Source organism: Asparagus officinalis, chromosome 5 (assembly GCF_001876935.1).
Source record: "Asparagus officinalis chromosome 5, Aspof.V1, whole genome shotgun sequence".
Taxonomy (NCBI): Eukaryota; Viridiplantae; Streptophyta; class Magnoliopsida; order Asparagales; family Asparagaceae; genus Asparagus; species Asparagus officinalis.
Window position 1 is genome coordinate 122,169,565 of NC_033798.1, and position 24,800 is coordinate 122,194,364.

General features: G+C 38.3%; 1 protein-coding gene and 1 long non-coding RNA gene across 3 annotated transcripts in view; both read right to left on the minus strand.

Moving 5' to 3' along the window:
* The window catches only part of LOC109842527, a 10,325-nt gene extending 2,310 nt beyond the window's left edge, over positions 1-8,015 (minus strand). Inside the window, exons 1-6 of the mRNA XM_020411394.1 lie at positions 7,867-8,015; positions 5,735-6,623; positions 5,442-5,625; positions 4,288-4,416; positions 2,751-2,876; positions 4-100 (exon numbers count right to left, since the gene is read on the minus strand). Of these exons, the coding sequence (XP_020266983.1) occupies positions 4-100; positions 2,751-2,876; positions 4,288-4,416; positions 5,442-5,465 (376 nt within the window). The 5' untranslated portion in view covers positions 5,466-5,625; positions 5,735-6,623; positions 7,867-8,015. The remainder of the gene's footprint in view (positions 1-3; positions 101-2,750; positions 2,877-4,287; positions 4,417-5,441; positions 5,626-5,734; positions 6,624-7,866) is intronic.
* On the minus strand, positions 9,908-11,332 carry LOC109841037. 2 transcript variants are annotated; one of them, XR_002247124.1, is made up of 4 exons: positions 11,256-11,332; positions 11,050-11,112; positions 10,866-10,943; positions 9,908-10,101 (listed from the first exon to the last, which is right to left on the minus strand). It is a non-coding gene; the product is annotated as an uncharacterized LOC109841037 (long non-coding RNA). The 2 variants fall into 2 exon arrangements; XR_002247125.1 differs by lacking the exon at positions 10,866-10,943.

Here is a 24,800-nt window from a genome sequence, read left to right on the forward strand (position 1 = left end):
CGCCGTTAAAGTTGTTGATGTTACAGCAGCACCCTCCTTCAGTTGCCCGAGGATTTTTGGTGGTAGTCCTGTCGTTAGTCTCTTTGTTGGGAATCTGAGACTGGAAAAATAAATGTAGGAAGAAAATTTCTTAAGGAAAAGAAGGATTTGGACTTTAAGAGCAGATACCATTGTTTTCAATCATAACCTATTATTTAATGGATATGTGTTATTCATTAAAAAAATTAATATTTACTATATCTCCCATGTATTGCACTCATTCTAATTTTCACTTGATGCATTTGACAACCGAAAAGCTATGAAAAACAACCAATAAATGAAAACTGACTAAACTTTCTCTAAAAAATCACTGCAAGTGATTGGAAATTAGTTAGAAAGTGAAGGGTGTCTCAACTTTTTAGCCCTTTCCACTTTCTCAAAATTCTTGAAGTGAATGTATAGTGAAGGGGAGGAAAAAAAGAGAGAGTAGTTTTTTTTTTTTATCTTATAATTTAGTTTTTATTTTCTAAAATAACTATGTATTGCATCACACAAAACTTGACATTTTTACTTTTTATCATCCAAATTAAAACTAAATCATAACATAAAATAAAAACTACCTAGCACCTAGGTGGTACCTATCCTGCCCAGCTAAGTTTTAGGAGTGCCTAGGGGAGCGTAGTCTGCCCACATGGATTTCAACCATTAGACAATGATCATGATATCCTCCATTGCGACCTCCGCGTCCTCCAATCTCCTCCAAACTCCAACTATGAACATCTTCTCTCTCTCCCAACTTTTAGCAAAACCTCCTCCGCACCACTTAAGAAATCTATCTTAGTGTCTGTCTAGCTCCTAAGTTTTCTATAAAATTGCATTTACTATCAGTAATTGTAATTAAAAAAACTAAAGAATAGGAAAACACCTAGACCCTGCTTACGCTTCTGGCTAGGTGACTAGGCCCCGCTTAGGCTTCCGCCTAGGAACCTAGGCTCTAGGCGTCGGGCCTAACGCCTAAACAAAATGTATTGTTCATGATGACTCATAAAAAACAAAATGTATTGTCCATGATGACTCATAATCTTTTATAGTTATCCATCACGAAAGGAGCCTAGCACTTTCTGTAACCTTACTTCGTACTATAAAAAACAAAATGTATTGTCCATGATGACTCATAATCTTTTAAGTTATTCATCGCAAAAGACTTTGCACTCATATTTCTTGTATTACAAAAATAGTATGGAATCTATAATACAATATAACCTCCCTTTGACTTGTGTCGATGCAATTGATTTGTGTTGGATTTTTAGATGCGACAAGGACCAAAGCCACCAAGAAATCTTGGACTCATTGAATGATGACACCCAATGTGCAGGATTCAACTATAAAATATCTAATCTAATATTTCAGTTCAATTATAACAAATTCCATTAAGGTCAAACACAAAATGACAAGATTTTCTTGCTTGTATGTGTTTTCTTTATTTTAAGAAATGTTAGATGTTTTTAACCTATGCTAGAATAATCTTACATCCACCATGCTTAAGGGGGAAAAAACATGAAGGATTTATCTTGAAACGGGTAAAATTTCCTTAGAAATTTCATAATTTATCTCTATTGAAGACAATCCCTAATCAAGATGCTAATCTAATCATTCCATTGTCCAAAGTAATTGCTTAATAAAAGAATTACAGTTGTTCAAAAGCATGGTGCGTTAGAGAAATTCAAAATTTATCTAAAATAAATTTAGGCTCCATCTGGTAAGCAGTTAAAAGAAGGGTAAATAAAGGGGTTTAACCCTTCTTTAACCCTCAAACGGGTTAAGTTGGTCGAAGGGCTAATAAGCACTTCACTATGGTTAAAATTAGCTAACCCCTCATTTAGAGGGGTTAACAAACCTTCTCGAGCAAGCAGGTTAAGATGTATTCCCTCAAGAGGTAAGTAATAAAATTATGAGAAAGAATATCATAGTAACTACTAATTTAGGATATTTATGACAAGAATATCATAGTAACTACTAATTTAGGATATTTATGACAAGAATATCATAGTAACTACTAATTTAGGATATTTATGACAACTACTCTACTTAAACTTATTTATTTCTCGGACACAAAAATCTTAACCCTTCATCTCGACTATCAAATCTAAATGAAATTAAATTAATTTTAACCTCTCATCAAGGATTAACTAAGTTAATCGGTCTCCTTAACTCTCCTCTTAACCCCTTGCCAAACAACAACACCTTAGTGATTAAGTAGACGGATATAACTTTCACTAAAATCCTTGAAGAGATTTCTCTAATTACCATTTGGATCTGGTAAGCGAAGAAAGGAGGGGGAAAGGGTTTAACTAAGAGGGTGTTTGGGAGGGCTTAATTTCAGAAACATAAATATGTTGTTGTTGGATTTTGGATTTTATGATTAAAAAATTATAAAATTATATGAGCAGAATAGTCATTTGCTTGGTCAAACATAATCTATATAGGCAAGTTTATAACCTAGTTTTTCAAAAGTAGGAAATCCAAACTCTTCTGAATGAGATTTAAAAGCTAGCTAATTTAATACGTTTTAATACGTTACCAACTAGGTAGATACGAAAAAAAATTAGCTTAAAACTACTTTTACCAATAAATATTCCCCCAAATCACCCTCTTAGTCTATAGTTTGCCATCCTAAAAAGTTGGAATCGATATACCCTTATGCAATAGAAACTCCTTAAACATTTTTTGCATTTATGGAAACTTTTCATAAAATATTGTAGGAATTATACCTTGTTTATCTTGATCCAATTGGGAGGAGGAGGCTCCTTGAAGCACCGATCATTGCTCTTACTTTCAATCTCTGACCGACGATAACGAGGCCTAATGATTGTAAAGGCATCTCTTTTTACACGCTCCTTAACCATTTCAATGTCGAAAAAAGAAGCCACGGATGAAGGAATGGTGAAGTTCAGAGAGGGAAATGGCAAGAGATAGGTACAGAATGACTAAGATTTGTGCTTAATGAAATTGATTGGCCTTATTAATTTTTCAAGAAAAGAGAAAAATATCATTTCTAACAAACAGTTAATGTGATTTGGAACGATATGCAACTATTAGTGAGACGTGGAAATAGATAGGTAGACTTTGGACGGTCAGATTAAATAAGACGCGTGTCCCATCTTGCCCATCTTGCCATATAATTCTCCGTGATTTTCTTTAAATTTGATGTAAATTATGAGTGTATTTGTAAATAGTGCACTCACATTTGTGTTCAAGTGAGAACTTGAAAATATATTTGTTAAGTTCTTCACTTCTAATATTGAAGATTCAAGGCAAGTATATATAATTGAGTAATTAGATCCCTTATAGTTAATGACTTACCATAACTGATGATGAAGATATTTCTCACTGTCATAGCAAACACTAACAAATCGGGTGATGACCAAAACAAGAAAGTTTATGAGTGCATTTAACAAGTGCCTTGCAAGAACCCAAATAGTAAGTTCCGTGATGGAGATCAAAGTGTTAGTTTTTTGAGTTTTGTGAATTCCCTCAAGATTAACTAAGATTAATTGTAGTGTTTTTTCCCTTGGAAACCACCTTAAAATAGGGCAATTATTCAGAAACCATCTTTCCATTTCAATTTGTACATAAACCACCTTTAAAGTGAATTTTTGTTACAATCAATCACCTTCCAATCAAATTTTCACTAAAAAATCAAAAATAAGCAAAGTACGTGAGCTATTTTCTAACAAACGTGAAATGTGCTTCACCTCAGTTTAACCAAATCTTTTTCTTTCAGTAATGGATGCAGAATCCTCCCTAAAAGGTCCACACGCTCCCCAACTTAAACCATTTTCGTTGTTAATTTAGACAATATGGACTGCCAACAATGTCAACAAACAAAGATGCAAGTGTTATTCTTGAACCAGCTGTTTACTATTATGTACTTATAAGAAATGTAAAGGCCAGATCATAACCAAAGTGTCAAGTACAAAGCCAGCATAGTTTCACGTGAAAAGCCGTTGAAGGTTTTAACCTAAATGATTTTCATTGAATCATAGATTTCTTGAGACAACAATAATTGTCAATAATCCATTAAAATTAAAGTGAAAAATAACCTTCTATAGGTGGATAAACTATTAGTATTTTGATAAGGCAATTGCATGAATACATGCAAAACAAAGACACAAGCAGAAAGTATAAAATATCCAACTTCCCATAAACAGTCAATCTAGTCCATGAAAATTAAAATCAAATTGTTTCGCTGGCATTTTTTGTATAAATTTGAAAATGAGAATAAGACAATATGAAAGATATACTTACTGGATGAAAATTCAACGAGTTAAGGCAATACATGTCACTGCCTTCCCTGTTGGATTTGAATGTCAAGTTCATGCTTTGCTGTGCATCAACCAGATGGTAGACACCGACCCTCCCCTCTATTGATCTCACCTAGATAGAGGGAAAGAAGAATCCAAATTCATTGGTTTTAAAAGTAGGGAAGAAAAACCAAGCAAGCTTAAAATGCAGTGGAACTTTACCATCTTTGAATTATGTTCTGGAACTTTTATCATGTTGACCAGGTGTTTGTCTAGGTATTAGGATGAAGGTCTGGGTTTTTTCCCGCCTAAATGACAGTGCCACATCAAATGAATGAACGAAAATTAGATACTGATCATAAATTTGAGATTATTAACACTATAGTCCCACTCGGCTCCTTGATTAACATCATGATTATTGCTATGAAAGATATTTTCTAACCAAACAAAGCATGTCATTTGTAGACACACGCCACTACCCCAAACCATCGGTTCAGTTCCTCACAGATACCAGCATTCTAGGTCTTATGAAAAAGCCTTTATTACTTACTATGCTACAAATCATCTCATATATGGATTGCAAAATACAGAGGATGGTTCTTTCTTTTTGTGAAGCTTCTTGACTCTGCGCCATGTTCCATAGCTGATCCTAATTTTAATACAAAGGAACTGGATGATGATGACAGTGGCGGAAAAAAGAAGTCCATTTGATTTCTAAAATTAGCATAATCATAGGCAAAAACCTATCATAAGGAAGGCCTTGAGCATAGCGGATAATAATACTTCATCACTGTGTTATCATTTCCATTGTTTAAGAGCTGCTCACCTCATGCCGTAAGTTGAGGCTACAGAAGAAGCTCTTAACATTCACAAGGGAGAGTATTCAATATGAATAGTTATTCAATATAAAACAAAATGGACTGTTAGATTAATGAGTCCAAAGGTTTAGAAAACATCAAAGGTTCATCCATAGAGTTGGTGCATCAAATGTACCCATAGGTAAACAAACTTATATAACACGTTCCCAGAAGTTATAAAGCACTTACCCACATATATAAACAGATTAATTAACACACGAAAAAAACACACATGTATCAGATAATAACTAAATCGACGTGGTTCTTGAAAACTTAATCAAGTAACTCAATCACCACTTGCCTCACTGTCCTTTCCCAGCTCCATGTAGCTAGGCAATTCAACTGTTCAAACGAAGCAACTTCTTTGACAGATGCATCATGTGCAGCAACTTCTGTAGGTTGGCCACCACACGTCAAGGGCCACATTTTTGGCAATCTCACCACATCCTCCAGTAAACACTATGCTTCCGAGTAGAGCAGAGAACCTATGACAAACAAATGAACTGTTAGCACTTTTTCCCCCAAGTCATTGTCAGCTTGGGGGGAAAATTGGTCACTGCTACTTGTCATAATCTCCCAGCACCTAAACGGTACCTGTCATGGTATATAGTCCAATTCCTAAAGAGCAAACTTTAGAATCCAATACTGCAAGGAACTTAAAACATGCACGTTCCTGTAAAATGTAATTCCAGATGAGAATTTTGCATTCCACATAGTAAATGCAACCTTAAAGGAAAATCTCTAACCAAAATGTAAAAGTTTATGCCACTACATAAAACACCTGAATTATACGAGATTACAGTTTCAATGAAATATGCATATGACAATGCAACATGTGATCTCTACTAAGCATTGTGACTAGAGACACCAGATGAAAAGGAAAAGAACATGAACTTTATGGTCATAACATCAGATTATAAGCTGTTAATATGCGAATACTAGGTTAGAAAGAAATGTAGTTTGTACATAAAAATGAACTAGTCCTTTAAATATATGCCTTTCACTACTCTTAAGTATTGAAGAAATTATATTTCAGACAGTTGATGAAGCACTTCTAAGAGTTGCTCCATTTAATATCCAAAATAAGGGATACCAAGTTTCACACAGATTCTGTCTTTACCTTATCTGCAGACTCGTTTAGTTCCCGGTAATATCTTTTTTATGGTTTTACTCATTCTAGTTCATCAGAAGGAATATCTTCTAAAAGATACTGCAAAAGTACTACCAATAAATTGCGAATTAGGAAAAAAATAAAAAGTTGCAAGCCATGAGGAATATTGCAATCAACATGTACAAAGGACATTAATGTCTCACACTATTGTCAATTTTGGCACTAACTTCAACTATTGCAAATGCACCTGTATTCATACTGCTGACAACTTTAAACAAGTTTCCCCATATGCTACTGTGGTGGTTCGCTTCATATATTCCCATAGTTCTAGAGGTAGAAAACTGAGCTGACGCAGAGTTCATACTATTTAGACTGCAAGAGAAAGATAGTTGGAAATAACCAGTAAGAATAGATATAAAAAAGCTAAGAAGAAGGTAAAGAGTGACCATGAAAATATAGATTTAAAATAATGGGTGTACATATCCTTCATAATTAGTGTATAGTTAAAGAAGGATTTCTTGAGATCATAATATTTGTTTCTTTTACCATACTAGGTACAACACTGCAAAAACATGTGCTTTCCATACTGAGAAATTTTCAGATAGGAAAGTATTTCATTAAACATAATAAATGGCAGAATGTAAAATGAAAATGACACATCTCCATGCTGACATTTTCAAATAAGAAAATCATTTGCTTTAATAAAAAGAACACACAAATAAGTAGAACAGTCAAAACTCATGTGTTCTTTTACCCCCGCCAGTTTCAAGTAGAAAGTCATAGCCTGCACTCTGAGAACAGTCCCAATTATAGGGGCATTAGATGCCTTGCTAGAAAAAAACACACCGCGAAAAATCATCTTTCTAAGAAGGAACCTACAGCTATAATGGAAGAGAACAAGTAATGCACCTAGAACAACAGGCATATGCTGTTGTGCCAAAATTATTACTATATGACTTTAAATGTTAAACATGCATTCTTAACAATTGATAAGTCAAGAAAGAACGAAGCACAAAAAGCATAAGAAAATTCTCTGGCTGAACAGATCCTTCACAGCCTGTAAAATCTATCTACTTATTCGAAGATACAGGGAGGTTCATGCAAAAAGCAAAGTTTTTTTTCTTATTAAGCAGATTAGAATTCAATTTGCCTTGTTAGAAACTGTCACAGTACAATTTCTTCAATTTAATAACATGGCACATTTTTCCATTTGATTAGAGTTCAATTTTTTTCTCTAACTGTTTGGATTGGTTTTTAAAACTTTACTATAGGCACGTAGCAGCATTAAGTAATTATAGGTTAATCAGAATATTTGATAGAAAGGTGTTTCTTATACTAAATAGTATCAGCATGTACTGTCCTGAGAAAAAAAGATTTTGATGAGTGATAGTTAAGAATACTAAAAATAAAAATAAAAATCTTACTTCATAGTTTACACATCAGTTCGAAGAATACCTTTGTCAACTTTTCACAAGGGATATAACAATGATCGTAACCAGAAACCATAACTTTACATGAAAAACTTACTGTAATTAGCATATTCTATGTTGAAAGTTTAGCTTAAAAGTGAGAACACATATAAAACAACTTTTTTAAAATATCATACACAGGCTACCTGAGATGATGCGGAACAGAGAAGCGCCGGATCCCTCAGGTGAACAGTGTCCGTGAACAGTATCTTTCTTTTCTTTTCTTTTCTTTTTTATAAAATAAAAGACGAACAAAGTAAGATAAAATGAGGTTAGATCAGATTCACTCAGAGCATCTAACCTCCAAAAGTAATTGAAGAGGCTGGTTTCACACGCAAACGCCTAATCAAAAAAATATGGTTTCACGCCTATGGAATCACTCCAAAACATCTCTCAGAACTCATATTTTATTCATCAATTTTCCTCCCTTCAAAATGAAACATTACAATCCTTTTTATAGCCATAAAATAAAATCATAATCCTAACTAATTGATAACATCAATTCTAACAAGAAAACAAAATCAACAAAATAACAAATCTAACTAAATAATAGATCCAACAAACACAATCCTAACACAATTTAAATAAAACAACTAAACAAAATAACTAATTCTCGCCTATCTAAAACCAAAATCAAATCTAAAATTATCACAAATCTATCTTCAATTCGGATCAAATCTGAATAGTGATTGTGTCCTGCATCATGAGGGTTTTGTAGATTGTAAACTATGAGCTTCTGTGCACAGTTCCGACAATCATCAGAGCATAGGAAAAGTCAGGAAACTATTGGGTATGAACTGTTTGTGCTTGCCTAGTATCCCATCACCTGGATAAATTTCATAATAATGAGATTCTAGTTTACTGTTTTCTAGAAAGTAATGAGTCGAAGGGTTATCCTTCACAGTACTAAGATAAAATCTACAAGCTAAATTAAATGGATCTAGAAGATGCAGAAAATTGAAGCGCAGACTGCACACCACATAGTAGAAGACAACAAATAAGTGAATAATCAGAACAACAATAACAAAGCCTCTATCCCAAGTGCTTGGGCTCGGCTACATGAATCCTATTATTCCATTCAGTTCTAATTCAGTTCTATTATGAGTCATATCCTCTGTTAAGCTAACCACAATCATATCCTTCTTAATTACTTCCAACCAAATCCTTCTAGGTCTACCTCTAAATCTCTTTGCTCCATTAACTATAATATTATCACTTCCCCTAACCGCTGCGCTAAAAGGCTTACGTTGTACATGACCATACCACCTTAATCGATTCTCTCTCATTTTATTCTCTATAAGGACACCAAATAAATGAATAACCAGAAGTAGAACACTTGGACTATAATCCACAATGTAAATAATAACCGATAGGTGAGGACAAACAACAACTGACCAAGAAATCATCTTATCAGGTTGAACTAAAGTTGCTTTCCATGGCAGATTGGTAAAAGAGAGGTCAATTAAAGGATATATGATGGTAGAAATATCAGACTCATCTGGATCACATACAGTTTTAATGATTTTTTAAATCTTTTGAGAATCAACAGAGGAATAAGGAGCGAAGGTCCGAAGGATAAACAAACCCATTGTTTGTCATCCATCAAAGGCGCTAGGGATGATAACTTGGTTAGCGATAAGGACCTTCCCCGGTAGACAAAAGCATGGTCGCCATCGAGAGGAAAGTGCAGTAAAAAGGCACAATGTTTGGGTTAAATCTTGATGCCCATTGCATCAGAAACTAATGTTTTGTGACAAAAATACCCTTAACTTGCTATTAATTCGCACAACCAGCTGTAAATGACAACTAGATCTGCCACGTGTGTTGTCCCATGGATCTGTCCCAATTTTGGGTCGTCCTAGCACTACTCATAACATTAACAGTTGTTTAGTATAGAACAATATGCATCATTAAACGAATGAGATCCAAGGCTTCAGAAAACATAAGTTTTTGGCAAATAATTGTTTCGTCGTTAGCAAATCAAAATAACCAGGGATCATCCATAGAAGTGGTGAAAGATTCTTAAGCATAAACAAACTTTTATAGTTTGTTCCGAAAAATATAAACCACTGCCATATCTCTAAGCAGACTTATTCAAACCCCAAAAAAACCCCACATATATTGGATAATAACTAAATCAATGTGTTTTATGAAAATTAATCCAGTAACTCAATCCACACTTGCCTCAATGTCTTCTCCAGCTCCCCACAACAAGGCAATTCAACTGTTCAATCCAAGCAACTTCTTTGACAGGTGCATCATGCCCAGCAGCTTGCGTAGGATGGCCACCAGACATCAAGGGCCAGCATTACAATCTCATCACATCTCCAGTTAACATTGTTGAATCATCATCCTTCCAACTTCCAGGTAGAGGAGAAAACCTAAAGCACACCAAATGAAGCATTGATAATAATCAATTTTCCAATTGTTGCATGAAAGATTTTAAAATAATTGCTAAACAATATATGCATACTGGTTGGTTGTGTCACAAACGTAACATACAGCTCGGTCGCTAAACCAATAAATTATCTTTGTGTGCAAACAAATGCTACATGGAACCATGTGGATGCCTCACAATTCTTCTAGATGGTATTCGCGTATATGCATTAGGATTTCTAGAATGCATCATGTCATACATTGTTCTATGCAGAAAATGAATGAACAAATAAAAAAATTATCAGATTGGCTCGCATGGTATATTGCATATCTAGAAAATACATTATTCTTTCCATTTCATAATAATTTTACTAAAGAAGATCCAAAAGGAAATCAAATATGTTTACAGAATCTTGCCTCAGATAAATGTTTATCATAGCGCACAAAACCGAAAAAGCCAAAACAAATTATCGCCAAATGCTGACTGTTGCATCTATTTTGGCATTTCATAAAAAATAACAAGGCAAAATTTTCTTTCACGCTAAAAATCGATGTCACAGAATTAACCCGCCATAGTCATTCCCGCCTTTGACCTCAATCAAGTCACAACCGATAAGTTCGATTATCCCCCAAAGCTTAAAACGTAATCTAAAATTTCAAGTTAACGTTTTTTTTCAGCAAAACCTTTCCTTAGGTGCCACAATTACTACAAAACCTAACCATCTCCAAAAAAAAAAGAGAAAAAGGAATTCAACAGAAGAAATCATACATCATAAGACTTGTTAGAGTTCACGTTCCCCGCTGCACCGATTCAAGGAAGCAACATTCATTTCTATAAATCAGCCCTCTAGCGATAAAATGTACAAAACCGCAAGAAATTAGACAAAATTCAGGGACAGAATCAAAGGCGTTGCTTAAACCCTAGAAATTTCAAAGAACAGAACAAATTATACCTCATAAGACTTGCTAGAGCTCACATTTTTCCTCTGCGCGATCTCAGACAGCGCCATTTATTTCTGTAAACTCAGCCGATTAGGGGCCAGAGGAGCAAAGACGCAACAAATTAGACAAGATTCAGTAAAAAGAACAAATGCTATGCTTAAACCCTAGAATTTTCAACGAACATCTAAAGAAAATAAAGAACGAGAGAAGAAATTACTGAAGTTTTGGGGTTGACTTTGTTTGCTTCGCTCCTTCTCTCTCGTTAGCTTTTTTTTTTTTTCCTTTTTTTTTCGCTCCACAGCTGAGTTATTAGAGAAAGGGAGAGGGTTATTTAAGGAGGAGAAACGCGTACGGGTCGGGTACCATGTTTAACGAGTCGGGTTTCAAACGGATCTTGTTTAAATGGACGGCTGAGATCAGAAACTGATTATTTGGACGGGAACGCGTAGCGTAGGATCCAAGCGGACTTAAAACGCGTAGCGTATTGGAGCTTCGGGTACCGATATTATCTCCGGGTCGGATATTCGGCAAAGGGGTATAGGATCCGTTTAAGTAATAAAGTAGCGGGCTTAGCTAGTCAACTTAACACAAAATCCATAAAAATAAGCTTAATTGAACTGCAAAAGAAATTTTAACATTAGTCCCTTACATCTTTACTATTTTGAAATTAATCCCTCAAAGTGCAATTGGATTCTCAGTTCATATAAGTCGCTCCAAAATTAGTCTGTCACGTTGTCAAAATTGATATTAGATCCGATTCTTATAAGTTTCCAAATTTATCCCTCAAATAATAGAGGCCTCTCATCAAATATGTATTTTGGTAGATGTTTCACCGAAATTTGATCTCTTTGTAAATAACTTGATGTTGGCATATTCTTCGCATTGAAAACTCGTTAAAAAAATACATCTAAATTTTGATAAAAGAAATTAGGGAAAAATGTTTCTGGGCCCCAAAAAAATAAAAGAGATGTGTCTCAGCCCCCTCTTGTTTTTCCCTTGTGTTTCAGCCCTTTCACACTCTCCCAGAAATTTTTTTCCCGAAATTACCATTCCCCTCTTCTTCTTCTTCTTCTCCTCTGTCTCCTCTCCCCTCTCTTCTTCTTCTTCTTCTTCTCCTCCTCTTCTTCTTCTCCAGACCCTTGCCCACACCCCCCACCCATCCTCCCTACCCCCCTCCCCAGACCCCGTCCCCGATCTCCTCTGTCTCCTCCGTCAATATCCCTCTGCTTAATCGATTTGGGAAGACCTTCGATTGGTCTTTGAAGCCCAACCTGATGGGGATTGCTTGCACACAAGGTACAATCTTTATTAATTGAGCTTGAGTTGGAGTTTTTGAATTTGATTGAGTTTTTAAGTTCATTGTATTGGATTTTGGGCTTCCATGTTCGATTTGTGATTAAATTGAGTGTTTTGATGTTGAATTATGTCAATGTATTGAGGATTTGATGTGAATCTGTTCTTTGTCTTGATTTCTTACAAGCAGATGTCTGGTGAGATTTCTTGCACACAAGGTGTTTGATATAATACATTGGTGAGAAGAAATGATTTTATTGGAGAGAATGGCTCAATCTCAGGCGTGTGTTATAATTTGATGGAATTAAACAAGATTTGAGACTGATAAAAAAATCTATGCAGGTGAAAACCCAGAGATGATTAGTTGTTCAGAATAATAGTTTTGATTTGTCTTAGTGAGTGCATTCTGTGGTGAGAGAGGAATGGACAGTTGAAGTTTTTGATAAGGAAATGCTCTATGAAGGAGTGCCTGAAGATAGAATGGTGAAGCTTCTTCAAATTGCATTGAAGTGCATATACAAATCTGCCGATGCTCGACCAACTATGAGCCAAGTTGCCGAGATGATACATTCATTGAAGGAAGAAGAGGATAGATCTGTTGTGTCTGAAATTGATTCAAGAGATGCTTAAAATTAGGGAGTCTGTTTTTATAATATCCTGGAATTTATGTATATGTTCTGTTTGACTATTATTATTTGCTAGTGTATATGTGTTGGTCACATATGAGGAGGTGGAAAACATTGTTTATTTGTTACACTGATGACATAGGTGATATTAGTCCAAATGGTGCTTTCAAACTCAAATTTAATAAATGAGGATGTCTATTTCTTGTTGATTTCTTGTTTCATGGTCTCCTTGACATTAGAAATTAAATAGATTCTTGTCACATATTTTCGTTAATGGACTGTGGTAGAGACACTAATTGCATTATTTTAAATAATGATGGGTGATAATCACATTTTATTATAATTTTATACCCTCGTTATCTATTTTATATGAATAAATATACCACTAATAATTGTTTTTATCTTTTAATTGCAGGTTAATAAAGAATAAAGCCCAAAAATCTCATCTCTCAACAGAAGCTCATGAATTAAATGAAGAACACAAGCAAGAGCCAAAAATCTCAAGCCCAGAATCAAGCCGAGTAGCTTGTAGAAGCCGGAGAAAATAAAAAAATCAAATATGAAAACAAAATATATTCAAGATGGTTAGCCGTAAAGAAATGACGATATCTCTTAATCCGGAAGGCAGAATTTAACATATAATATATGAAAATCGCCTATCTCGACGAGACGAAGCCATCTGTGGAGGCAGATTTTTCATTGGACATTGATGCCAGCATCGATGCAGGCATCGATACCGGCATCGATGCCAGCATCGATGCTGGTATCGATGGCTACGATTCAGTTACAGATCAATGGCTGATTTTTGATGGTTTTGGATAAGGATTCAATTCAAGGGCTCTTACTAATTGATGTTTACTATAAATAGGGGTAGAGAATGAGGGGTTAGAGGAGTAAAAATTTTTGTAACTCTATTTGGAGAGGAGGGCTACTCTTAATTGAGAAGGCCTTCCAAAATTATAACTTTTGTTGTAATTAATAATAATAATTTTTTCACCACTTTAAATTTTTCTCTTCTTCTTTTTGTTGGATGATGAAGATGAAGATGAAGATGGAGATTAATTTGAAGGTTTGTTTTTCTTATTTCTCTTTTATTGCTTATTAGTTTAGATTTATTTTCATGCTTATAGTAAGATTTTATTTTCTTGTTAAATAGCCAAGAGGCTTGAACCCTCTTGCCTTAGATTTATTTCATACTTATAGATTAGATTTATTTTATGCTTATAGAGTAGATTTATTTTCTTGTATTTAATTCTTGTAATTTATTTTGTAGTTTAGATTTTAGAATTTATTTTGTAGTTAGATTTTAATTTCTTGTACTATTCACCTTGAGGCTAGAATCCTCTTGGGTTTAGTTTTTCTTTTTGTTTATTTTTATTTTGTTTGATTCGCCTTTAGGCTAGAACCCTCTAGCGAATCACCATTTTCTAAGAAGTGGGTTCAATTTTAGATTATCCATATCTATAATTGAATCCACCATCTTTTAATTTCTTGCATTTTCTTTTATTCTTGAATTTTATTTCTTTTCATTCTTGATTTTTATTTGTTTCTTGATTTTTTCCTTCTTGCCTTATTGATCACATTCATTCTGTGTCACATCCACTCTCACTTACATTTTGCACCTATTTACACACCATTTTTACTCTCTCAATCTCTTCACAATCACATTCACTCATCACTCCTAATTGTCACGCACACAACATAAGAACCAATTTTATATTTTCTCCTACAAAACACCTTCTTCATGGGATCGATATCTTTATACTATAACTTGACACGGTTGTGCACTTGCAATATTTTTGGTACATGTTTATGCCGCATCAATGGGTCATCTCTGTGTTGCTAGTCCAAATGGCACTTTCAAGTTGAAATTTGACAAAACCTAGCACTGATTTGTATGAAGTGTGTACTCATAACATGTTAAGTTTCAATTAACCATGTTAACGTTCATCATAACATGCTAACTTTTAGCTGAACATGTTAACTTTCATCATAATATGTTAACATTTACTATTACATGTTAACTTTCATCATAATATATTAAATTGAAGCTATAATAGTTACATGTTAAGATTATTGAGTTCTTGTATATCTTTGGCAGAAAAACAAAAGGGAAAAATAAAAACAGGAGAAAGAAAGGGGAAAATGTTAACTATAATAGTTCTATGTTGACTTTTAGCAGAACGTGTTAACTTTCATCCTAGTATGTTAACTTTTCATATTGAATGTTAACTTTTGCTGCTTTATGTTAACTTTCATCCAAACCTGTTAACTTTCACTGCTTTATTTTCGTAGAAGTGTTTAAAAAAAGCTATGAATGTAATTGGTGATTGGTGTAGATTGCTTATTAGTATAATACTTTTGGTAGAGCAATGTAGGTTGTCAAGACTTTTGTAGCACATTGTATTATATTTTTATAATATCTAAGATTGTAAGTCTAATCATATCGTTTATTCAAGCAATATCAGCTGTAAGAATGTAAAAATTTTATTATAGTGAACATTAACATGTTTGAAAGTTAACATGTTATGATGAATGTTAACATGTTCAGTTAAAAGTTAACATATTATGGTGAAAGTTAACATGTAATAGTGAAGGTTAACATATTATGCTGAAATTTAACATGTTCAACTGAAAGTTAACATGTTACGAGGAGAACTAACATATAATGATGAAAGTTAATATGATTTATGAAGAAAGTTAACATGTTATTATGAAAGTTAACATGTAACAGTGAAAGTTAATATATTATGATGAACGTTAACATGTTCAGCTGAAAGTTAACATGTTACAATGAGAGTTAACATATAATGATGAAAGTTAACTTAATTTATGAAGAAAGTTAACATATAATGAGATTTAATAGTGTATTGTAACTTGAAGATTATGTACATGATTTGTATATATTATGTACACAATAACCTCAAGATTATGTACATATTATGTATCATAATATTCAGGTTTTGATAAACATAATTTATATATAATCTTCAGTTTATTATGCACATTAAGTTCTATTTGAATGAAGTTGTACATATTCACATGACAGCCAAAATACATTTAACATACAATCGTAACAAATTACACCAAAATTGATCACTAAATAGACACAATACATTTCATTAAATTTTGATCTAAGTACAACCAAACCATAAGAACACATAATATAATTGTAGGCTGTCTAAAAATCACAATAGATAGTCGATCCCTATCAAGCCCTGATAATGAAAGTTACAATCAGACGACTTTCTGATCTTTGCATCCGCAATTCTGCAACCGCTATAAACACGGCCTCATCTCTGAGATGACTGATCTTGATGGCTGCGACAACAGCATGACTAATATGATATTAGCAACTATTAGAGATGCTGATGAGCAGTGTAATGATTTCAGAAATAAAAGGTTGGACTTAGTTGGTGAGTTGCTTGGTAGAGAGCTATGGGCAAATATTCATCTTCAAAACACTATGGATGTTGATTCCCGTCTAACTCCAACAACGAAAGCTACAATCAAATAGCTTTCGGGTCGACAATCGAAAGCGGTAAATAGAGGACCTTTCACGTAGATCGAGAAGAGTTACAATTCGACGACGCTTCCGACAACTGATGAAAGCTCTATTCTGCAGCCTTCGTAACCAACAGTGAGAGTTACAATCTGATGACTCTCATATCCTATAACAGGCAAGGGTCAATAAACAATAGCCTTTGCAATGTTATAATGGATAAGGTTACAAGTCAACAACCTCTCTCAAACGCAGAAAGTCATCCCTGCGTTTCTCAAGTTCAAAACGCACACTTGTGTGTTCCTCAGCAGACATCGAACTCTGTAACGCAGAGTTAAAGTACAAGACGCACACATAACGTGCGTTCTTCAATAGACTCAACTATGTGCACTAAACTCTGGACACAGAGTTGAGCTTCAACGCACATGGTCTGTGCGTCTCAAATCCCCAACAGAGATTTAACTCAGCGTCTCAAGCCTTGGACGCAGAGTTAAACCCCAGAACGCCGACTGAGGCGTTTTGACTTGTTCAAATACAAGCCGAACGGCCTCAAAACCGTTATCCCACGTTCTGAGGGATTCTCGCCCACAAAGGAGCGGAAATAGGGGTTGGTTACACCCCTTATCCCCCTATAAATAACTGACTTACTCAACAGAGTAAGGGGTTGGTTGGTTGATCGTTTTCTTAGCAGAAAAACCGCATAGGGTTGAGGGGAGCTGGCATCAAAACCGCTCAAGATCAAAAAATCTCAGCAGTTCAACAGCACGAAGAAGGAGATCTTTTGAAGATCAAAGAACTGATCAACGATCAGTTAATCAAATCCCGAAAGATCCTTCCATCAAGGGTATCATCCACTTGACAATTAACTTCTTCGGTTCCAACAACTCTGTTACAGAGTTTCAACTCATTCTGAGTCCTTAAACTCGTCAAGAGTTCTTAATTAACTTGCAACACAAGTTAATCACATCAAACCAAACATTCGGTTTTTAACAACTCTTGTCAGAGTTCTTAACTCGTTCAGAGTTCTTTACACTCGTCAAGAGTTCCAAACCGAAGTTATCAAACACTTCAATGGTTCCAGTGAAGAAGAACGGTCGGATCGTCAACGGAGAGCAAGTTCGACGCGATCAATCGAAGGAAGCACTCCATCGCTACCAAGAAGAACCCAGTTTTAAACAAAGGGGAGAATCAAATTCATTCTCCTCTCTTTTGTAATCGGAATCCAAATTGTAATTGATTTTGAGAGGAATACAAGTCAAATTTTTCTTTCATTATTTCTTTTATTACAAATTTCCAACAAACAAAAGATGGCAACTTTGCTGGGGACTAGCTTCTCTGACGAGGAAGTGGTGGCGCAATCCGACGTTCACCTTACAGGAACCACCGTCGAAACTCTCGTCGTAGAGTTCGACCAAGCCAAGTATGAGGAGATCCTCTCCTCTGGGTCCCTTAGCCCAAAAGCTAGGCGTGACACCCATAGGACCTCTACGGAGGTCAACACTACTGCTGAGATGCCAAAGAAAGCCCTCTCCTTTGGCCAAGACCTTAAACTCGCTCTGCGAGTTGAAGACTCCTCCCCGTATCACTACGGCACATAATAGGTCAAAAAAGACCTATGTCGGAGGAAGACCCGACCAACGCCGACGATGCTGCGGCCAAGGCCTTGAAACAGGCCAAGAAAAATGCCGCTCGACGAAGGAGAAGATCCTTACGGCGAGCGTACTTGCGGAATAGCCGAACTACTCCCCAACGCAAAGACTGCATTTCTGAAACTGTGCCCGAACTGTGCGTTTCTGCTCCAGAACGCACACTTCATGGTAACGAACCCGACTATGAGCCTCGGGTTATCCAACTCAAACATGACCCGCAGTGGCGCGTTGTTCAACATAGACGCACACCTTAAGAGTGCGTCCCGAAACGTGACTCCCAAAAGCACGTTCAATCATTCAAACGCACGCCGTGCGTTCAATCAGAACCTGACCCCCAGGGGTCTGGGTCATCAACCAAACGCACATCACAAGTGTGCGTTCAAACGAAGAACGACCCTCAGGGGTCTGTTTAATCAACCAAACGCACACCACAGGCGTGCGTTCAATCAAAACCCGACCCTCAGGGGTCTGGGTCATCAACCAAACGCACATCACAAGTGTGCGTTCAAACAAAGAACGACCCTCAGGGGTCTGTTTCATTATCAAAACGCACATCGCAAGTGTGCGTTCAACCAAAACAAGACCCGAAGGGGTCTGTTTCAACATCAAAACGCACACCACAAGTGTGCGTTCAATCAGGACAAGATCCACAAGGATCTAGTCCATCAATCAAACACAGGCCTCGGCCTCGTGTTTATAAACCTAAACGCGACTCTCGTGTTTCTTCTCAAGAACATGACACGGTCCGTCAGGTTCAAAAAGGACAGCATGGATTTAAGATTCATGTCCAACCCATCCAAGGGCAGGGGGTTCCATCCCCACCTTGGGGTTCCATCTCCACCTTCACGAGATCTTTCCCAGGTCTCCGACTTGCGTGAGCTATTAACAAGAGGCAGGCCAACACAACAAGTAGCCCATTCATGCCAGTGTGAACGGCTCATTTCCGCTGTTCTCTCCGAATGCAGTTGTTGTTCACCTACGCCTAGGCAGTCGGTGTTCAATAGATTGACGAATGTCGCTAGACCTGCTAAACGACAGCGTCGCCACAAGAAGAAGACCTCTGAAATTGAATATCCTGAGGTCACCATCAACATGGTCGGCAGAGGCAAATCCTCACATCCTGATTCTGATGAGTCACAAACAAGTCATTCCCCGACTGTTCGGGAAATTTGTGATGAATTTGAGGGAGTATATAGGCATACTCGGACTCAGACAGGAGCTATTCGCCCGGTTAACTATCAAAAGTTAGCCAAAGGGATTACCACAAGTGAGGAACATTCGGCAATAGCCGAATCCCAATCTTCGAGCTCGGTCGGACCACAAGAGGTATCTGCTTATATGGCGGGAAATCCCGAGGACATAGCCAAAAGAGTGGACGAACATCACGTCATACTCCAGGCGCAGCAGGAGACACTTCTCCAATTAAAGGATATGATGGCCCAACTTATTGCTGAAAAAGGCCACAAACCCGAATCTTCCCGGAGGACAACCTCAAAAGGGAAGCAGAAAGCGACCGAGCATTCGGATCGTGAGACTCACAACCTGGGATCCTCTTCCGAAGGTGAGAAAGAGGTGGAAAAGGAACTACATCCTCAATCCACCAAAATGGACGAACTGGAAGCTCGCCTCAATGCAATCGCCAACAGAAGTGAGCTCCGCGAAGAAGGAGTGGTGAGGCCTTATCCCGCCGAATGGGATATAGCTCCATACCCACCGAAGTTTAAAGCTCCAACCTTGCAACCGTTCGATGGCACAGGATCGCCAAATCAACACATCTACTATTTCAAATCTCAAACTGGAGATGTGGTGGCGAACGATGCCATTCTGACACGCTTGTTCATTGGCACTCTTAAAGGAGTAGCCTTTGAATGGTTTATGAAATTGCCTGCTGGATCTATTCAGAAATGGGTAGATTTGGAAAGGCTTTTCTTGGCTAGATTCTTTGAGGATGATACGGAAGTTTCTGTCCCAACTCTTCTCGCCACCAAGCAGAGGAAGGGAGAATCCATCAAGGCCTACGTGGAGAGATTCCGCAGCATGGCATTGCGATGCCCCTCAGGTATGACTCAGTCAACCCTGGTTGAAACTTGCAGGCACAACCTGCAGACTCAGCTCCTTGCCCAGATGGGGGTAGCAGAGTGTCGCTCCTGGAGACAACTTGTTTCGCAAGGAGAACAAGCTGAAGAAATTGTAGCTCGGGTGAAAGCCGAGGAAGCTGCACAGCCCAAGCCTCAACAGCAACAGCAACAGCAACAGCAACGCAACCAGAATAACACTCAGCGGTCTAAGGAAAAAGAGACCCTAGCAGCCGACTACTCTCGGGTACCACCGCCCACGAATCAAGGCAAAGCTTCCAATAAGCAAAAAGTGCCCAAACAGTATTCCTTCAAAGAGGAGCATGTGGACACTTTATTCCAGCTATTGCGGAAGAACAACAAGCTACAGCTTCCCGAAATTAGGAAGCCAGAGGAGGTAGGGAAAATAGATGACCCTAATTACTGCCGCTATCACAGGTTTCTGGGGCATCCTACCAGAAGATGTTACATTTTTAAGGACATCCTCCAGAATTTGGTGGACGCCAAAGTGCTTACTCTGAAACCTGAGCAAAAGACTGTCTCTACCAACATGATAGCAGTCCAGTTCGGTGACTTCCCTCCGGTGGCGACCGCAGATGGCGTTGTCCCAATCCACAAGGGAGAAATGCGTCTGAAGAATACTGACTTACACAGTCAGAAAGACAAGGGGTTGATACCCCTCACCACCTCAAAAGGAGAAATCATGTGGGTTCACCCTGATCTAGTGGGAGACCAACAGTGGACGAATACCTCGTCCAAGAAAAAAGGAGGCAAAGCTAAGTCTTCCAACATGATTAGCCCCTCCATTACTGAGAATGATGATCACCTCAAGACCCTCACAGATTCAGAGGAAGAGAGGATTGCCCTGGCTGCATACCCAGGAGACAACCCTGGCACACGGTCTGGAAAGGAAAGAATTACTTGAAAGACTACGGCCAGAATGTCCAAGAAGTTGAGGAACAACCCCAAGACGCTGGGGGTTCTGTCCCCAAAAAGTCAATTGATAAGGGGAAACAAAAAGAACTCTGGTTCAACAGGAATCTCCACCAGGAACATGGGGAGTCGAGTAATCCATTCCAATTCAATGTCATGGCACAGTTGGCTAACATACCAGCCAGAATTACGCTATATGAGCTTCTAAGGTTGTCCAAAACCACCAAAGAAGCTCTCATTGAGGCATTGAAGAATACAGAGAGTTTTATCACCCAAGTCACTCCGATCTCCGAAGCTTCTGAAGATCAAACTTGTCGGCAATGTCTGCAAGCGGCAAGAAGTTTACCCTGCATATCATTTACTCAAGAAGACATGCAGGTCAAACACAAGCACGATAGGCCGCTATACTACACAGGGTATATCGGATCCTCTGAAATCAGTCGTGTCCAGGTTGACCCGGGCTCCGCACTCAGCATCATGCCTTATAGGGTCATGCAGGTCTTAGGAATCCCTATGCACAGGTTGCACACTACCCAAACCACCATCTTCGGGTTCAATGCAAACAGTACTCGACCCCTGGGAAAATCTTTCTTTGCTTCAGATGAAGAAGCAGAAGATGTACAGAAGGCTTTCTTCAAAGTCCCATCCAAAAGGAAAGGGCAGAAGCCGATCTGTTTTGGTAAAGTCAAACCCGAACAACTCAAACGAGGAAGTTCAGAGGAAGACGACGGAGTTCCCCAATTTCATTACCATGAACCCAATTCTATAGACTTAATGAAACGAATGGGGTATAACTTTAATGAAAAACAGGGTCTGAACTTCAGGAAGGGCAGGCGAACCCCAGTCCGAATGTCTCTAGCCCCTGAAGGAAAACCTCAGGATTATTACAATAAAACCGGAAGAGGTTTAGGTTATGTCACAACTCCCTCTGCCTCAGAATATGAAATTAGTAATTATCTGCGTCAGGATCAGTCATCCGGAACATCTTCCTGGGAATCTGACGTCAGCGTCGGACCCTTCTTTAAAAGTTTGACTGTGAACATGGTTTCAACTAGTCACCCTGATGAAGATGCAGGGGGTGACGAAGAGTTAATTGAGTCGACCAACGATCCTTGGATCAAACGTCTTAACATTCTGTGGGATATGCGTTTCGAACAACACGAACCACCCACTGAAGATAGGTCAACATGGGAGATGAGTCTGACCCCAAGCCTATCTTTATAGCTGAAGACCTATCATCATCCGAGAAGGAAGACCTTATATCTCTCATCCGAGAATATATAGATGTCTTCGCTTGGAATTATGAAGATATGCCTGGCCTTGACCCGAAGGTGGCCATGCACCGTCTCAACATCGATCCGGATGTAAAACCCGTTAAACAGCAACAACGCAGGTTTCGTCCAGAGATCATGGAATCAATTGAGTCAGAAGTTAAAAAGCTCATAGACTCAGGTTTTGTTAGGGAAGAGCAACACCCCGATTGGGTGGCTAACATTGTTCCAGTTCCTAAAAAGAACGGTAAAGTCCGGATATGCATCGATTTCCGCGATCTCAATGCCGCCTGTCCGAAAGACGAATTCCCACTCCCCATCACGGATGTTATGATTGACAACACCTGCGGGTATGAAAGGATGTCTTTCATGGACGGATTCTCCGGGTATAATCAGATCAAGATGCACCCGGATGATAAAAAGCATACTGCCTTTAGAACACCACTGGGGGTGTATTGCTACACAGTGATGCCCTTCGGCCTGAAAAATGCAGGTGCAACTTATCAACGTGCAATGAACACAATCTTTCACGAACACCTACGAAAGAAGATCGAGTGCTACGTTGATGACATAGCAGTAAAGAGCCAATGTAAAGACGATCATCTTGCAGATCTGAAGACAATGTTCGAAATCATGCGAGCACATCAGCTGAAGATGAACCCGACAAAATCGTTCCTCGGAGTTTCAAGTGGAAAATTCCTGGGATTTATCGTTACTTCCAAGGGAATCTCTCTTGACCCAGAAAAAGTGCGTGCCATCCAAGACATGCCACCTCCGAAGAATCTCAAAGAGCTCAGAGGTTTGCAAGGCAGACTGGCCTACATTCGAAGATTCATATCAAATCTTTCAGGGCGCTGCCAACCTTTCTCTAAGCTCATGAAGAAAGGAATATCCTTTGTTTGGGATGCTGAGTGTCAAAGAGCATTCGAGGAGATTAAAAAATATCTCACTCAACCGCCAGTTCTCGTGGCCCCGATATCAGGAAAACCATTCCTGTTATATGTGAGGGCCATGGATCATTCTCTTGGTGCTTTGTTAGCTCAGAACAATGATCAAGGTCAAGAGCAAGCCATCTATTACCTGAGCAGGACTATGATGGGAGCCGAACATCGGTACAATCCGGTCGAAAAAGAGTGTCTCGCCTTGGTATTCGCAATCCAAAAGATGCGACATTACCTAGTTGGACAGACCATTCAGGTCATCTCTAAGGTAAATCCTTTGAGAGTTCTGATGACAAAACCATCATCTCTAAATTGCCGGCTTGCAAAATGGGCCATTCTCTTGTCGCAATACGACATGCAGTTCATGCCTCAAAAGGCGGTCAAGGGCCAAGCACTGGCAGACTTCTTAGCCGATCATCCAGTATCGGGAACGTCTAAGTTGTATGAGGAATTACCTGACGAGGTCGCTGAAGCTTGTGCTACCCAAGAAGCTACGCAAGTGTGGAAGTTATTCTTCGACGGTGCATCCAGAGCAAATCCTCATGGAGCAATCACTGCGGGAGTAGGAGTAGTGTTAATCTCTCCGAACGGCCACGTAATCCCAAGGGGATTCTCCTTAATCGAACCTTGCACCAATAACGTAGCCGAGTATAATGCTCTGCTATTAGGAATGCAATGTGCTGAAGAACTTAATGTTCAGCACCTTGAGGCTTACGGTGACTCTCAGCTTATCGTTAATCAAGTCCGAGGAGAATATGAAGTACGTCATGAGGATTTGATCCCGTATTACTTCGCAGTGCTAGAGCAGGCTCAAAAGTTCGAAGGTTTCTTTATCGAATACGTGCCAAGAGCTCAGAATGCATATGCCGATGCTTTAGCCTCTTTGGCAACTTCGCTAGCCTTGCCCCCAGAGATCGAAACGACGATTCCGATCATAGGACGTAAGCTATACTTTTCCAAAATTCCTATGGAGGAAAACTCAGATGAGACGACGTCAGGAGAAGTCTGTACGACATTTATGGAATTCGAATCTAGGGATTGGCGATTCCCATACATTGACTATGCCTTATATGGAATTCTACCTGAGGACCCTAAGGAAGCGGCTGCAATCAAACGAAAAGCCCTCCGATTCTATTACGATGCAGTTTCTCAAGTCTTGTATCGTAAATCACATGATGGAGTCTTACTTCGGTGCCTTTCTCGGAAGGAAGCGAAAGAGGCCCTCAAGGAAGCTCACGGCGGAATGTGCGGAGCTCATCAACCTGGAGCTAAATTAGGAGATCGCCTCCGACGAATCGGCTACTATTGGCCGAAGATGTTTTCAGACGCGGTTGACTACGCTAAACGTTGTCACGCATGTCAAATTCATGGGGACTTCATCCATCAGGCGCCGGGAAACTTATACCCTACATCAGCGACCTGGCCATTCGAAATGTGGGGCATGGATATCGTCGGACCGATTTCCCCTCCGA